Raw genomic sequence first — 16,577 nt, 5'->3', positions numbered from 1 at the left:
GCAGTGCCCACGCCCGCCGCGGCGGGCGTCGCACAAGGGCAGCATGCCGGATCCTTCCCAGCTGGCCCCCTGCCGAGCCGTCTCTGTCCCCCCCCTTCCTCCGCGTCACCACTTCGCTGAGAGGGAAGATCCGCTAAGTTAAACAGAGGCACACGAAAGGAATACGAAAACGGCTAACGCGAGGGAACAAAACAAAGAAACCACGAAGAGGAGCGCCACGGCAAACCACCCCGCACACACTCGCTACGGAGACGCACACACGCACGCGCACAGCGTCACGCGGACATGCCTCCCCTCCGACACAAGGTACCCTAGACAGACAGAGAGACGGGGAGGGGGTATGCGTAAAAGGGAGCTTGTGGACAAACAGGGAGGTCGGTGGGGAGGCGGGGCGGGGTGCAATGTGGCACGCAAGACCACTGCTGAGGGAGAGGGATGAGCGGCGGCAGACACACGGGAAGCGCGCACGCGAAGCGAGCGTGAAGAGGATGCCGACACGGTCAATTCACTTGGCAGTCGTTGTCTCCTCTCACACCTTCGTCGCCCACCGTGTGCGGCGTTACTCGTCCCTCGCCCTACACCGACGGTGTTCTGCCCCACGGCCGCTCCCGGGGAGGTCCTTTTCTGCCCGTCTTCGCTTCTGCTACGGAATCAACACGCAGACGTCAAGCACCCTACGAGAAGAGCATGAGGAAGGCCAGCATCAGCGCAAACAGGCCAATGGCCTCCGTCAGGGCGAAGCCGAGAATGGCGTAGTTGAAGAGCATCTTGGTCAGGTTGGGCTGGCGAGCGCAGCCCATCAGCAAGCAGCCAAAGATGGTACCGATACCCAAGCCGACGCCACCGAGGGCGATGGCGGCGAGACCGGTGCCGATGTAGTGCATGCCATGGACGGAGAGGGTGACAGTGGAGGCGTGGCGAGGGGCAACCACGAGCGCGCTGGAGGCGGCCGCCGCGCGACGGGCGACGGGCTGAGCGATGGCACGGCGCATCATCTTGCTTCAAGGAAAGATTTTAAAGTGATGAGAAAGCGAAAACAGAAGCTGATCTCGGGAAGAAGTGCGTAACGATATCGACAGATGTGCGTGCACGCGCGGATGGACTCAGTAGTGAGTGGGCGCGGGTTCGAGTGTATGTAGGGGATCAAAGTCGAATAGGAGTGGGGTGAACGGACAGGTGGAAGAGAAGAGAATAGGAGGAGACAAACAGCTCACCGCAAGGAGCAGAGAGAGAGAGAGAGCGACGCTACGCCGTAATGCTGTCGTCCACGAGGGAAACGATACACTCGCTGAAGGGGAGGGGGGAGGCATTTTTTTTTTCGGGCAAGCAAATGGCTGCGCTTCGAGTTCGCTCTTCTTCAGTGCCGTGCGAGTGTGAGCCGAAGGCGCTCTGACGAGTCCACAGACAGACAAGCAAAAGGGTAACGCACGCGGGCTCCTCTTCATCTGAGGTTTTTTACTCGATTTATCCATCTCATGCAGAAACACGCCGCCCGCCTTCTTCTACGCAGCTGCACACGTCGTTCCACCCACTACTTCTCCGACTGCGTGGGCGGCTTCGGTTTAGCGGTGGGCTTCGGCGCCATGCGCACAATTGCTGTGCCCAAATTCGTGGGGCGAAGCTGCTGCGGCTGGCCAGGTGCGCTGCCGCTCGTCTGGGCCTTTGCCTTCAGCTCACCTGCGATGGCCTGCGCCCTCTGCTTGAGGAAGTGCTTTGCCTCCACAGCCTCCTTGACAGCGGTCGTGTGCGACTTGGCGCCTTGCGCACGGAGCTTCGCCTCGAGACGGCCCTGATTGACACGCCTCTTGTTACCGCCTCGGGTGATCTTCGCCGAGTGACCCATGATGGCTGCGAAGCTGACGGGAGAGAAGAGCGAAAGGCAGGCCCGGGTGGGGTAGAGTCTGCAGCTGCCACAGTGGTGAAGGGTGCAGACGGAGCCGGAAGCAAAATGAGCAGCAGATGCTGCACCGTTGGGTGAAAAGATCAAGAAGCAGAGGAGCACGGAGAGGGAGGGAGCAGTATCCGCTTCGTCAGAGGAGTCTGAGCGAGGATGGAGAGAGGATACGGGAGAGTGAATGTCGCCACCGCTGGTGGCAGCAGAGCTGCGCATACACCAACGCCATAGAAAGAAAAGAAAAAAAGGTCGGTTAGTCGCCGCCATGTGCGTACGCGGAGCAGCACGGCGCGCTGCACCACACCAATCAGCCTTTTTCGTTTGTCCATTCCGCAAGTTTGAGGAACCGCTCATGCAACAAGAGAGGCAAAATGTTTGAGAGAGGAGCCTGCGGAGAGTGTGGAGGTCGATCGTGAGGTGGACGAAGGGCAACCATCACGTGCATACGAATACACCAATGAACTCCGCCTCCACCATTCACAGCCACACAGCTCAAGACGACAGAGACAGCCCTCTGCTTGACTGCTGCGACAACACACGAGAGAAGGGTAGTGGTGTGCACGCGTGCGCTGGTGCGTGTGTGGGCAGATCCAGAGGGACAGAGTCAGAGTTGCGCATATCCTCATCGCGGCTCATCCATTTCGCCGCGGCGCAGCGCACGTCTGATCTCGCGGTCTCGCTGTTGGGCTTGGATGCGCACCTCGCGCACGTACTCCTGCCACGCCGCCCTCTCTTGAAATCTCTTCTTGTCCGTGTAGCTCGCCTTCGCGCGGCTGTGCCGGAAGGTGTCAATCGTCTCCCCCTCCGCGGTGAGCGTTGCTGCCAGATGGGCCTCCCACGTCTTCATCGACTGGGCGACGAGCCCTGAAGATGCGGAGAAGCTGCTGGCGGACGTCTTGAGATGCTTCTGCAAGGGACCCGCGGCTGACTTTCCATCGGCGTCGCGCTCTGGTTGCCCCGCATCTTCCTTCTCTGGTGCAGGTCGCTTGCGCAGAATCGGTGGTGTGTCCTCCAGCCAGCGCCGCATTGCCGGTGCCTCCCGCAGGGAGGTGGCGACCGCATCGCCGGTGCTATCGACGACCTTCACGGGCATTCGATAGCTAAAGTAAAAGAGTGGATTCGCGTGCGAGAGAACCGTGTCGAGCTGGCCAGCCAGCGCCGACATGGCAGTGGAGTGCACGCCATGCATCAGTCGCTCAAAGCACGCCCTGTTGGTCAGCGTGTACAGCCAGGCCGTGTCCTCCTCGGACAGCGCAGCGCGGGTGCAACAGAAGGCGTTCTGCGGAACGGGTTCGGGCTGACCAAGGTGACGCTGAGACAGTACTCGTCGCAGTCGCTGCTCCCGCTGCAACCGCAGTTTGGTGACCTCGACCGTGTCGACCGAGTGTCCGCCAGAGAGACTTTTCAGGGCTGCGCTGCGCGCCAGCTCATCGTTCATGTCGTCATCGTCGGAAAAAGGCACGGTGCTGGGGCCCGACGAGGAGCTGTGAAAGGAGGTCTCTGAGGACGAAGCCGCGTCGTCGGATGCACCCATTGTCATGCAAAGATCTGCGCGTACATGCGAGGCTGGCGAGAGGACGAAACGGCAGAGTCGAAGAGATGTAGAGAGACGAGGAGGAGGGTGGAAGGAAGAGCTCGCCGTTACTCGAAGAGTCTTCAGGGACGCCCATGCAGGTGTATGCGCCGGTCTGAGGGCGTGCTTCGTGGCAGACAGTGAAGTGATCCCCAGAACGAGGAGCTGATGGAGGCCTCTGGGTTTACGTGGTCAGTGAGGCCCGCTTCGCGGGCCCGTCGGCTTTTCTTGCCGCCCCCGCCGTCTTTGCACAGACATGTGAAAGAGCAATGTAAAGAGTCAATCTGGCGTGGCAAACCGCTACTGACGAGGAGGCCCGAAAGGCTGGGAAGAGGTAAAGACACACCCCTCCCTCCCCCAAGCCACCACGTTTCCAGGTGTCACTGCATATCAGCCACAGGTGCGCGCATGTGCCTCTGCTAGAGTGTCTTACAATGTGTGCGCACCATCACACGTGCAGGCACAAGGAGGAGAGGTCACGCGCTACTCCACCTCCCACGGCCGCTTTAACCTCTCTCTCCCATCGAGCCCTCTTCCGCCTTCATCGCTCTTTATGCTAGAGCTGCACTGTTCGGGCTAAAATACAAACTTGTCTCTGTCTTCTGCGCATCATGCCCCCCACCTCCTCCTGTGTCGATGACTTCACGCAGAGGGAGCGGCTAGTGCGACAGCGCCGCTTGTCAGTCAATGAGCCTCTTCCGCTCCCCTCCCACTTCATTGCGTGTTCCTTCACGTGCGTGCCTTACCGCCTGTACCACGCTCACGCACCGACGAGGTTGCCCGTAGTCACCACCAAAACCCGTGCGAAACGACTGAGCAACAGAGTGAGAGAGAGACACAAGAGGGCACACAGACACGCGCGCATCTACAGAGCCCAAGCCCGGCTTTACAGTGCAGCTCGGTGACTAAGCCAGACACGGGCAAACAGACGGCGGGTAGGAATGGGACGACGGCGACTCAGCGGGATTAGGAGGGGAGGGGGGCGTGAGGGGAGCCTCACAGGGCGCTAAAGAAACGATTGAAACTGGAGGGGGAGGGAGGAGCCACCAGCACGCGCAGACGCCGCGCAACAACAGCGTGCGTGAGCGAGGCACGCCTGAAAAGGGTGCGGCAAAGCCGCCCACATATATATGTGAATACGCAGCTCTTACACAAATACCATGGCATCAGAGAATAAACGCACTGGGGGGGGGGGGCGATGAGACCCCATGACGAGGCGGCGTCACCGCCGGGGAGGGAGGGGAGGGGGTGAGACCCAGTAAAAGAATAGCTCGGATAACGAGGAGTAGCAGGAAACACAGACCCGCACAAGCACAGTGGGTCATCCCTCAGAACAAGAAATAAAAGAGGCAAATCGTCTGTGGCATCATCCGCAATAGACATCCGCCACGCGCATCTCTCCTCACTCGCACGATACCCGCTCTCCTCCTCCCGCCTTCACGTGGCACCACTGATTCGCCATGAGACGTGTCAGTTCTCCGCAACGATGAACGCGGCCACGTCGCCGAGGTTCTTGAAGGTTTTCTGGAGCGACTCCATGTACGGACGCGAGTCGTACTTGAGGCCGTTCTCCTCGAAAAGTTTCCGCACTCGCGGCGCCAGTTGGGGGAAGCGGAACTGTGGCATGGTAGGGAACAGGTGGTGCTCCACCTGGAAGTTCAGGTAGCCCATGAACCACGTCACGAACCACGACGGTGTCACGTTCATGGTGTAGATGGCCGCGTACTCGACGAAGTGCGCGTGTTCATCTTCCGGAAGCATCGGCAGGTGAGAGTGGTTGAGGGCGAAGTTGATGAAGATGTAGGCGGCGCTGAAGGCCTGGGAGAAGAGAACGCCGCCGAGGCCTTGCCAGAACGAAACCTGCAGCTGGTGACAGATAACGCCGACCGCGATCCAGCGGCACAGGATAGCAGCGCCCTCTGTGTAACGCTGAGTGCGCATGGCGTGGCGGACGTGGAGGAAGAGCTGCCAGTAGAGGGCGACAAGGGAGCAGGTGACGGGGCCGAAGAGGTACATCTGCAGAGAGATCCAGCCACGAATGTTCGCGTTCCTCTTGCCGCGGCGTGCGATAACCTTGTTGAAGGCGACGAGCGGCAGTGTCTCAAGGTCCACATCGTGGCGGTGCTTCTGCGGAGTAGCGTGGTGTTTGTTATGCTGCGACCGCCACCACGACGCGCTCATTCCATCGCCGAGTCCGTAGAGCACCTCCTGTATTTTAATGTCCAGCCACGGAATGCCGGTGACGCTGTAGTGGCCGGCCTCGTGCATCCACCAGCCACACCGCCCCTCCGCCACTCCAAGGATCAGCAGCGCGATGGGCCACAGCATCGGAAGACGGAAGAGCATGTAGAGACCGATGGCGTGCATCAGGATCAGCTCAGAGAACCGGTAGACGATGTGCGGCCAGCTGGCGTTAAAGAGGCCCTCCTCCACGCACGCATCCTGCAGCGCCTTGAAGTCCCGCGAGAGCTTCGCCAATCGCCTGTGCTCATCCGCGTTGAAGCTGCGCTGTGATGGCGCGGGGCGATTTGGCAGCCGCTTGAGGTACTTGTCCGCCCTGGGCAGCTTCAGGTGGAACTGCCGGTATGTCTCGGTGGCGTCGCCGCTGCCGAGGTAGTACCTCAGAATGCCGCCGCCCGGGTGCCGGAAGTCGGTGCAATCGTAAAGGACGCCATCAATGAGCACCTCGTTCGGTTGGTGCGGAAGGACGCTGTCAAGGGTCATTACACAAGCCAGACGTAAGGGAAGCGATAGAATGCGGATGGGTTATGCGGGAAGGGGGATGGCGCGCTCTAGTGCGCGGAGTAGTGCAACAGGGGGTGAAGGAGAGGAGACAAGAAGCGCGAGATAATGATATACACAGGAGAAACCGCGCCGTCGCCCAACGACCTCACACGCGGCGCGAGGCAATGAAGAAGCTGCCACCGTTTCTTCTTCACCGCATCCACGCGCTGCCCTACAGCATGAGCTGAACGCCGCTCCACCACAAGAGCCCGTCACAGGCTCCTCCCCCCACCGCGCCATCCGAGCCCGCTACCCACCCACCCCCGCCTCGCAGGCCGCCACCCCTGGTGCATCCCCCCTCCCCCCTCGAGGCGGCACCCGGGCTCGCCCCGCACCAGTAGGCAGTGTGAGGGCCGAGGCCGAGATGCGTCCCAGTCGCGCTGGCACTCGCCCCATCGCATGGATGGCATGGGCGTCTTCGCTGTCGCAGGTCTCCCCGACGCCACGCCATCCAGGGTCTGGCCGCTGGCCCCAAGTAGCGGTACATCCCTCTGACGTCCTCACACAGGGTGGGGGCACTGAACGTTGTGATACCACGCACGGAGGTGTTCCTCCGTCATCAGGTGAGGGCGCTGCGAAGAACAGAGAGAGCGCTAGATTACGCGGAGAAATGCACGGGTGAGTTTCGTGGACACGTGGCCGTCGAGTAACAGGCAACGGTGGGATATGGAAAGGACCGCCGGTAGTGGTGGAGGGCACGGGGAGCTGTACATCTCTGTGTAAGTGTATGTGTGTGTGTAGGAGACTTCGGCACACACGCGTTGCAAGCGAAGCGGCAACGAAAACATGTCTTTCACGGAAAACGAGAAAACGGCGGCGTGTGGGAGCGCCCCTGTGCAGAGCAACGAGTGCCGTAGAGTGCGCGAATGTGCGCACGGACCTTGTGTGCAGCTGGAAAGCGATTTCTGCAGTGCAGCGACGTCAAGCGCTCGCGGTTTAGTCAGTGTTTTCCTATTTTTCAGTTCGCCGCCGTCTTTGGACGCGCAACGGCACCGACACGGCGCCGGCACACAAGGCTGAAGAGTCAAACACGTCGAGCAAGCACACGGAGAAAGATAGAGGAACCCTCGACGACTTGCCCTCAAAGCAGTCCGCCTCCCCCCCCCAACCTCTGTCGTCAGAGACAACAACTGCAACAGGCACGCGAGCAGGAGCACAATCCACGTGTGTCTCGCCACGCCGCAGCGCACAGTCGCGCTGCCGCCGAGAATAGCGGCCGGGTTGGGGGGCCAAGACAACAGAGGAGGGGAGGAAGAGAGACGTGTACGTATTCTCGCCATCTAGTCTATGTAATCTACTGAGCACACATCTGTGTAGAGGCGCTCCGTTGGTCGGCAGAGAGAGGCCGCAGCGACTGAGGTGAGCAGTCAAGCGGACATATGGAACTCTTCTGCACCCTCACCTTCCCCCAGTGCCCTATCCCACTGAGGCCACAGCTCACGCGTCCCCCACACTTTACTGCCCCACACCAAGACGCTGCTTTTCAGCTCCGGAGAGGTAGCGCTGGACCACTTCGGTGGTCAGCTCCTCCAGTTCGCACACAACCCCGCTGAAGATGTTGTGCAATGTCTGAAGACTCTTGCGCGACGGCGTCGTGGCCGGCGAGGAAGTGTTAGGGGCAGTGGTCTTCAGACAGAGTGCATCCACCACCTGCCGCGCGCTCACTGTGCGCTTGTGCAGAATAGCAAGGCTCTCGACTAGAAGTCGGCGCGTCTTTAGAATGAACTCGAACATGGTCTGCTGCTCACGAATGTAGTTCTCATCTATCACCCGCTGCCCGTGTAGCTCGCGCATCAAGGCATTGTTCACAACCTCCTCCTCTATTGTGAGATCTCCGTCGGTGTTGCCAAGGAGCCTGCCCGGTGTCGCTACATATCCCCCAAGTTTTCCGCTACCACCCGCGTCGGCGCCGAGCAGCCCCGGAAGATCAGCCGAAACAGTGCCGACGCCACCACCGATCTGGCCGGCGCCCTGCACTGCCACCGAGTCTGTGAAGCAGGGAATCGTCTTTTTGAAGTTGGCGATGTCTTCGTCGGACACCTCGCCTTCCTTCGAGGCGAGCGCGACGAAGCGGTCTAGCAGCACCTGCGCATCAGCCGGCAGTCCCTGGGCTATGGAAGGGTTCTGCAGGTAGTGCATTAGCTTCCGGTACGCCTCCGGGTCGGTGGCCCGCAGGGACTGAATGAACTGCAGGAATGGCCCGTTGCGCTCCATCAGCTCCGCCTTGGTGAACTCGTCGCACTGAAGGTCGAAGCGCGGGGCATTGCGTACGATGGTGGCGAGGAGAAGCGCAGAGAGGTTCGGGTCTGTGACACGGTCAGCGACGCGGCCACGGAAGGCGTTCAGCAGCGCCACCAAGTCACGGTCCTCCTCCTCACGGCGGCGGATGGTGTACTCCATCGACGCCATGGCAGACCTCATAAGCGCGTTCATCTTTCGCGCGTGCTCCAGCTCCGCGCTCACCACGGCACCTCTGTTCACCTCGTCATCTGTAGGCGCCTTACTCATCTGCTGGTGGGCGGTAGCGCTGCCCATTGCCTCACACACGCGGCGGTGTTCCGCTTGCAGGGAGCTCAGCCTCCCCTCCACGTCGCGCAGGCGTTGCGCCAACGTGTCCTTCGTTGTCCGCTCCTCCGCCAGCTGCCTCTCAATGTTTGACTTCTCCGTCTGCTTGGCGTTCGTCTCCGTGCGGGCGTTGGAAAAGTCCATCTTGAGCTGCGTTACCTCGGCGCGCAGGCTGTTACGCTCCCGCTCGGCGACAGCCACGTTCGACGCAATGTCTGTCACCTCCTTCGCCAGCTTCGCGTTGCGCTCCTCTAGCTCCTTGCGAAGCTTCCGCTCTGCTGTCAGCTCCGCATCCACCATGAGCCGCCTCTCCTCCTCCTTGAAGACGCGCAGTCGCAGCTCTTGTGCCTCCTCACGCGCCTTCATGAGCTTGTCCTCCATGCTCATCCGGCTGTGCAGCTCTGCCCGTGCTTCCGCCCGCAGCTCGCTCTGCTGTAGATTCAGCGCATCATCCACAGAGGAGGTGAGCGCGGCTTGTGCGGCAGGTGGTAGCTTTGGCACAGGCACCACCGGCACCTGCAGCCCTGCAACATGCCAGACGCGCAGCGTGCGATCATTGCCGATACTCCACACCTGCGCCACCTCCTGGTGCATCGCCTTGCAGCAGCCGTGGATGAACTTGTCGTGCGCGCCCGCCACGTTGACGGTGATCTTCGCCGTAGCAGCCTCGATCTGTACGACTCGCTTCATGCAGGTGGTCGCCACCACAGTGCCAGACACCGCCACCATCCCTGTAACCCGCCCGATCCCGCTCACCCGATGCTGCAGTTGCAACGCTCCGTCCTTCACTGCGTATACGTCCACGTGCTCATTCACTCGGGACACCCATATCGTTCCGGTGGTGGGCTCGTGCAGCAGCGCCACGACTTCACTCTTGCTTCCGCTGTGGTAGATGACGCACTCCCCGGTTACCGGGTCCCAGAGATACAAGGCACCGCTCGCATCCCCGCCAACGACGAAGCTGTAGAACTGAGTCGCTGCCGTGCACGGGGACGTGGACGTGGAAAGGGTGCCGAGCCGCTGGTGATGCAGTGGGTGATGGACGTACACAGATCCGCTGGCGGTGGCTATGACGGCGACGTGGCCGTTGAAGGAGAGGTTCACCACCTCTGCCTTCTTCTCTGCCCCGGGAATGAGCATCGAGCCCACCGGCTTGTGCGTGGCGAGCTCGTAGAAGTGAACGCGGCCCTCTTTCGTGCTCACCCACACCTCCCCAAAAACCGCCATCATGTGCGTGACTTGCGCCGCGGTTGAGCCGTCGTCAGCTTTGAGGGCGATGTCCGCCACATGGTCTCCGGAGCGCGCCGAGAAGACGGCGATGCCTCCGCTCTGCTTCGCTACCCATACCTCCTCGTTGGCCGCGCAGCAGATGCGTCCATCAACAGAGGCCGTGTGCACGACGTTCATTGTGTCTCTGCTTCCGTGTGCGTGCCTCCGTGCATATGGTCACCGTGGCTTCTCTACCAGCGGTAGCGGTCGAGCTGCGGCGTGACCCGCGCAGAAGTCCCCAAATCCTTGAACGGCGACACCCAAAGCGCGAGACGAAACGCTGAGAAGACGAGGCGAGCGCCACTATCGATAAGCGGGTGCGCCTGTGACGTGCTATGTATGTGCTTGTGTGCGTAGTGCGCCGGAGCCCGCGCAGTGGCGTACGTGAGGAGCGCAATGGACACCGAGCAGACGCCCCGACTCCTCCTGTGAAGGTGCACGCAGGCCTTCAGTTCGCGAGCTGAGTGGAGGGCGGGAAAGAACAGAAAAGTCGGCGCTGCTGCCTCTCTTACCCGCGATGGGAGGGGAGGGGAGGGGGGTGTTTGAGTCCAGCGCAGCGTGCGCTGAAACAGTCGTTGGGCCGTTGGATGTTAGTGCAATTTACACGTCCGGACAGCCAGGAGGAGGGCGCGGGTCAGTGAGGCGGTGCAGAGAGTGAGTGAGGACTTGCAGTGGCGCACTTGCCCAAAGAAGTGTCGCCGGGGGCACAGTCAACGGTCGCTCCCCGAATCTCAGATGGTGCGGTGAGCGCGGGAGGCTCAAGAGAGCGAGCAGCGCATCCTTGCTGCCACCTCCCTTGCCACACCTGATGAAACGGCCTTGTGTGCCAGCAGGCGATCCGCTTCGACAGTGACCCTTGTCATCAGCGTACGGTACCACTGTGTCGCCCACATGAGCACGGACACAGGAAGTCGTGGGCACCTTCTCTCTCCCGCAGCTTCGCATCCCCTCTGCTTGTTGTGTCGCCGTACCTTACTTACATGGACAGAGCGGGGGAGAGGAGAAGTGACACGAGGCAGCCGGAGAGTTGACTGCGTGCGTGCGTGCGTATGTCAGAGAGCACAGATGCGCCTCCGTCGAATACAGGAGAGCTGCCAGATGGGGAGGAGAAGTGCCAGAAGAGGCAGCAACAACAAAACGCTCAACAGCGCGCACCACCACACATGCGCATGCGCAGGGGCGTTCTCCTTCGCCACGGGCGCACGCCCTCTTGTACGATCGTGTTCACCCCCACAACCACACGCGCAAAGACATCTCTTCACACCTCTCAGCCTGCCCCCGAAGCGGAGCCCATCCCCTCCACACCCCCTGCCTCTTCCAAACACGCCCCAGCACCGCCCCTTCTCGCCAAGTTCACGACATCATCGCATCCCCCCCCTCCCCCTCTCGGCACACAAGAAGCAAAAGCCCCTCACGCGCGCAATGCATGTCGACGTCGATGGGCACCACCCCGGCAGCCAAGAAAACGGCAACGACAGCGCAGTCGATCGCTTCGGCATCGGCGCACCCTCCTGCCCTCCGGTAGCACACTCCTGCAGCGCTCGCATGCACCCTTCGCTGCGAAAGCAGACGACAGCGTAAGCCGGCGGGATCCGCCTCCCTGTACAAGGCTCATCGTCGGCCTCCGCCACTACAGCTGGCACGTACTGGCGTACTCCAACGAAATCGTGTCAAACACGCACCACGTTACCAGACCCGGGAAAGACCTGGATCACTGGATAGTGGTAGTACTTCTTCAGCTGCGTATCAAACTGCGGCACCATACACAGTCGTCCCGTGACGAGAAAGCGGCCGCCACACTGCACGTCCGCCTTCAGCGGGGCCCAAAACTCGTGCCCGTACACGCGCACCGTGTGGAAGTCCATGTCAGGGTCGCCAGGAGCCGGGGTAGCAAACTCGGTCGCCACGGTGAACTGCAGCACATGATCCTCAAAGACGTACCCCTCCTCCACCTCCTGCACGTCGCCCATCAGCACACACATGTTCACACAGCGCCAGTGCGCGGCAATGTCGCCCTCTTCCGGCGCGTTCGGGGCCACGTCAAGGTGGTACTGCGGGGCGTCAGGCAGCGCCCCCTCCTGCTGTCGCACATACTGCGCAGCGCCCAAGCTAGAAGCGTTCGCAGGAGCTGCGGTACCCTCTGCACATCCGCCAGGCACGCCACCAAACGCCCCAGCGCTACCACCACCATTGGCACCAGGCTCTCCTGGAGTGGACGCGGAGGCGCCGCCAGTCCCTGGTGCCGTACTCGCGCCGCCGAGAGAAGACGGAGACGAGGCGGAGGTTGGCATATCCATGTTGTGCTTCGCCTGATAGTGGTGCTGTAGCGCCGCCTCCAGCCGGAACGTTTTCTGGCACACCGTGCAGACGAACATGCGCTTCTCGGTCTCCTCAGCGGCCCCGACGGCGCCGTTTCCGTTATCGCCATGGCTTGCAGTGGTTCCGCCAGCCGCGGCGGGGGCCTGCAGCACCCCTGGAGCGGTGCCTGGTGGAGTGAAAGACGGCGCCACCCCGCCCATGGATGCGGCGGCGGCGCCGAATGGGGCGGCGAAGTGCGCCGGAAACGGTGAGGTGGCGCCGCCGGACAGTGGAGAGGAAGACGCCGCAGCGGCGGCCCCGGCCAGAGTTGCGGAGCTCGCCGTTGCTGTGGACGATGAGGAGGACCCACAATGCACCCCACCCTTGAGCTGGTCCGTCTCCACAGGGACCAGCTTGCCGTCCTTCTTCATGAGCGCCTTGGCGTTGTTACCGTGGCGGGTCATGATGTGGTGGTTGAGGGCGTTGACGAGGCGGAACGTTTTGCCGCACCCGCCGCACTGATACTGCGCATCCTTTGGGGCGCAGCAGACCGCTGTGGAGCGCACTTCGCGGACCGCGGTTGTGAGAGACGCCGCGGTATCGAGAACGGAGCTATCCCCTGACCATGGCGCTCCGCACTTCCCGGCGCGGGGCAGCAGTGCCGAGGCAAGCCACCGTCGCTGACATGTTGCCACGCCAATCCGTCGCATGAGCGCGGAGCTCGGAAAAAGCGAAAGGGGAGGGGAGTTGACTGTGTGTGTATGTGTGTGGGCGGGAGATGGGGCCCCCCTTGTACGGCAGTCGTTGCCGCGACGATACAAGCTGATGGTGATGCGTTCACGTGTCAAGTAACATCGGGCCGCCAAATGGCGCAGACGCATATGCGTGAGCACAGAGCCGGCACACCGAGAGTTGGACGAGAGCGAGGGGGACAGTGGAGGAGACGTAGAGGGAGGACCGACGCATGCGAGTCAGTGACGCACAGGGTGTGTGTTTGAGGCTGCCGACGTGGACAACAATGGCAAAAACGGCGTTGGTAGAAAGGGGAGCGGAGAACGCGAAAAGGGGCTTCGCGGCACCGCTGCGCCGTAGGCACCATTCACGAGCTTGGACAGACCACCGCTGAGGCAAGCGACTACGCCGTCGTGATTATTCCTTCGAGTCTGTATCTGTGAGCCACAGCCCCTTGTACACGCCTCTCGCACCCACCCCAGGCGATGTTAAGGCTCGATGAATTAGATCGCGACGTCGAACACATTCTTGTCTCGCCACACATCCAGCAGCACCCGGGTCACCATCAGCAGCACCGCGTCGCCGGCTATGTCGGGCAGATCGGGGCAGAGTGGCCCTGCCTCGTGCACCAGGCTCTGCACCACCGCCGTGGTGTCGCCAAGACTCTCCAGGCCCTCGACGGCGGCATCAAAAGGGTGGCCAACCAGTAAGGCCGAAAGGCACCTCTGTACCCACCCCCCAGAGCTCCCACCCGATGGCCCCACAGCGCTAGCCGTGGCTGTCGTGGGCGCTGCGCGTCTCACGACAACAGACGTGACGAGACGTTGCTCGACTGTGGTGACCAGGTGCAATCCCGCTTCGGTTCCCGCCGCCAGCTCCTCGAGGCCTTCCGAGCCCTCAAAGACGCAGTGCTGCAGCACCGCCAGCAACTCCTCCTCCGCAAGGAAGCATAGCGATGCGACGTGCTGCCACACAGGAAGCGCTGTCAGGCGCCGCCGCAGTTCACCGCCGCTGAGGACCACCGTCGATGTAAACTCCGGCATCGCGTAGGCCCAGTCCTTCGACGCTGCCTTGTGAACCGCCTCACCAAGGGTGGCGGCGTCACCGCGGGCCGGCCGTCTGCCCTCTCCCTCGATGAAGGGCATATCTGCCGCGACAGCTCCGACAACGTCAAGGGCGAAGAGAGGCGCGCTCGCGCAGCGGTGTCGTGCGGTGGCGAAGCTCTGCCGCAGCTCCACCGCGTCAAGCTCCCACGGCGTCGCCGCATCCAGCACGCGGTCGCCCTCCGCTAGAAAAAACTCTGCCATGTTTCTCTTGAGTGCCGCCACGGCCCCCGGCCCGCCAGCGATGCAGCCCGACTCGGCGAGTGAGGTGACGGGGCTTCGCACGGAGCCCACCGACGGCGTCTCGAACGCCACGTAGTCCCCTTCTGGGCGAAGGTAGCGACTGAGCGACGCGTGTGGGGTGTCCACGAGCAGTGTGCAGTGGTGGTACGCAATGTCGCGCTGCACTCGCATAGCAGACCCTGTGATCTTCCTATGGTCAAGGAACAGGTCGTGCCGACCCGTCGTGGTCAACCGCGCCGGGTCGATCGCGTAGCTCGCACAGAGTCCGAGGCGCACCAGCTGGATCGTCCTCTCCGGCGCATAGCGAGTGCGGTGAGTAAGAAAAGAGAAGCAGAGGTTGCCCTCGTCGTGGAAAACTGCACCGCCGCCAGAGGCGCGGCGCGCCACGCAAACGCCGTCAGCCGCCGTCCGTCGCAGCGACACCTCCTGAAAGATGTTCTGGTTGCGTCCCACCACGACGCAGGGGCGGTTGACGTAGAAGAGGAGTAGATGCTGCTCCTTGTCGAGCGAAAGACCGCGGATGAGCGACTCCTCCGCTGCTAGATTTTCGAAGATGCTGAGGCTGTTGGTTTCGGCGACGACAAGGTTCGAGCCCCTATGCAGTGCCGCCGTGGGCGGCTTAGCCACCATGCAGTTGGACTCTAGGAAGGCGGCGAGGGAGGTGGGCTGAAGTCGATATCGCCGCACGACAGTCTGCCACATGGCTGCACACGATCAAGTTGCACGTGCCTGTGTCCGCGTGTGCCTGGGCGTACGTGGTGCCGGCACCGAACGGATAAAAGGGGAGACCAGCCGAGCAAGGCAGGCGGCCAAAGCAAGAGAAAGGCGAGGGATAACAGGGATGTATACAGAAGCCTGTGCATGCATCCATGCATGTGTGTGTGTGTGTGTAAGAGGGAAAAACAGTCGAAACAGGAGAACGACAGAGGGAGCGCGTGCGTGCCGGTTAGCGCGCGCTCGGTGGGGAGGGGGGTACGGGGGGCGGGGAGACATCGCTACAAGCAAGCGCGCAGTCAGCGGGCAGCCCCGTCGCGTATCTCACGCTGGGTATGCGTGCAGCATGAATCTGTTTCCGCGGCATTACGTGTGCAGCGAGTGCCGTTATTCTGCGCATCGTTTCGTAGCTCACGGCATCGCCAAAAAAAAAAAGCGAGGTCGAGAGCAGGAGAGCGCAGAGAGATGACACACGCATGCGGAAAAAGCTGGGAGCCAAGGAGGTCGTGAGCGCGGCGTGCTATGCCACCACGACGAGCGCATCTTCATACCTCTCCTTTGAACCTCCGCGGTCCTCTTCTCAGGCCCTTCTCTCTGTCTCGCCCTTCCAGTCTGGAAAGTCAGTGTACATCATTATCAGTACAAGCGTGCACGCCAAGCTCGCGCCCCTGCAAGCAAGAAGGGCAGCACAAACCCCACCTTCGTCCGCCCTCCGCCCTGAGTCCACCGCTGCATCTTGGCTTTCATGGGCGGCCGCGCACCGCGGCGAGCAGAGCGGCAGTCGCGGCTCAGTGAACTGAAAAGAAAGCAGAGGCGGAGGTGCCCTCAGTGGAGCATCCAAGAGGACGACATCGCCACCGGTAGACGTACAAGGGATGGAAGACACGCCACCCCCTCCGCCACGCCTCACGACCACCTCACTCGTCGGTAGTCGGTACGGCCTTGGGAACGGTGTCCTCGTAGGTCACCTCGACGGTGTTGTTCGCGGTCGATCGACGGAGAAGATAGCTGCCGAGGTAGTCTACGGGATTCGGTGGTCGCACTCGGCACACGTCCTCCAGAGCAAGCGCCAGCACCCCCAGCACCGTGCGCTCCAGGTAGACCTGAGTGGAGAGGGTGGATAGGTTGTTGACATCAGCAACGGCATTCGTGGCCGCCGCAGCAGGCAGTGGGTTGTCTACGGTGGGAATTGGTGCCGTCAATGGCGGCCGTTCCTCTCCAGCGTCCGCCATCGGCATCGCTGCAGGCGATGACATGATGGTGGGGCTAACACTACGCACACCAAAGGAGAAAAGGAGAGGCAGTGCCCTCTAGAGAACGGGCACGCAACAGGATGTGTTGCGAGGCTGCGCGGTTGTGTGCTGCGCGCGCGCAAGTTCGCCGAACGTGGCACGCGGCACTG

General features: G+C 61.8%; 6 protein-coding genes and 1 pseudogene across 6 annotated transcripts, besides 1 other annotated feature; all 7 read right to left on the bottom strand.

The window, feature by feature from the left end:
- Positions 1 to 243: 243 nt before the first annotated feature.
- Positions 244 to 1,908, bottom strand: LMXM_07_1101 (annotated as a pseudogene).
- Positions 244 to 1,908: a sequence feature.
- Positions 1,909 to 2,516: 608 nt separating this feature from the next.
- Positions 2,517 to 3,434, bottom strand: LMXM_07_1100 (conserved hypothetical protein; the record flags this gene model as incomplete). Its single annotated transcript, XM_003872214.1, has 1 exon — positions 2,517 to 3,434. The coding sequence occupies one exon, from the start codon at positions 3,432 to 3,434 to the stop codon at positions 2,517 to 2,519; it is 918 nt and encodes a 305-aa protein (XP_003872263.1).
- Positions 3,435 to 4,937: 1,503 nt separating this feature from the next.
- Positions 4,938 to 6,191, bottom strand: LMXM_07_1090 (putative fatty acid desaturase; the record flags this gene model as incomplete). Its single annotated transcript, XM_003872213.1, has 1 exon — positions 4,938 to 6,191. One exon carries the CDS (start codon positions 6,189 to 6,191, stop codon positions 4,938 to 4,940), a length of 1,254 nt encoding a protein of 417 aa, XP_003872262.1.
- A 1,515-nt stretch (positions 6,192 to 7,706) lies between these two features.
- Positions 7,707 to 10,223, bottom strand: LMXM_07_1080 (conserved hypothetical protein; the record flags this gene model as incomplete). Its single annotated transcript, XM_003872212.1, has 1 exon — positions 7,707 to 10,223. The coding sequence occupies one exon, from the start codon at positions 10,221 to 10,223 to the stop codon at positions 7,707 to 7,709; it is 2,517 nt and encodes an 838-aa protein (XP_003872261.1).
- A 1,532-nt stretch (positions 10,224 to 11,755) lies between these two features.
- LMXM_07_1070 (putative RNA-editing complex protein) lies at positions 11,756 to 13,264 on the bottom strand (the record flags this gene model as incomplete). Its single annotated transcript, XM_003872211.1, has 1 exon — positions 11,756 to 13,264. One exon carries the CDS (start codon positions 13,262 to 13,264, stop codon positions 11,756 to 11,758), a length of 1,509 nt encoding a protein of 502 aa, XP_003872260.1.
- A 354-nt stretch (positions 13,265 to 13,618) lies between these two features.
- On the bottom strand, positions 13,619 to 15,163 carry LMXM_07_1060 (lipoate-protein ligase-like; the record flags this gene model as incomplete). Its single annotated transcript, XM_003872210.1, has 1 exon — positions 13,619 to 15,163. The coding sequence occupies one exon, from the start codon at positions 15,161 to 15,163 to the stop codon at positions 13,619 to 13,621; it is 1,545 nt and encodes a 514-aa protein (XP_003872259.1).
- Positions 15,164 to 16,092: 929 nt separating this feature from the next.
- On the bottom strand, positions 16,093 to 16,431 carry LMXM_07_1055 (conserved hypothetical protein; the record flags this gene model as incomplete). Its single annotated transcript, XM_003872209.1, has 1 exon — positions 16,093 to 16,431. One exon carries the CDS (start codon positions 16,429 to 16,431, stop codon positions 16,093 to 16,095), a length of 339 nt encoding a protein of 112 aa, XP_003872258.1.
- Positions 16,432 to 16,577: the final 146 nt, after the last annotated feature.

This window comes from Leishmania mexicana, chromosome 7 (genome assembly GCF_000234665.1).
Source record: "Leishmania mexicana MHOM/GT/2001/U1103 complete genome, chromosome 7".
Classification (NCBI taxonomy): Eukaryota; Euglenozoa; class Kinetoplastea; order Trypanosomatida; family Trypanosomatidae; genus Leishmania; species Leishmania mexicana.
The sequence above is the reverse complement of the archived record's forward strand: the minus strand, read 5'-3'. Positions and strand labels throughout refer to the sequence as shown.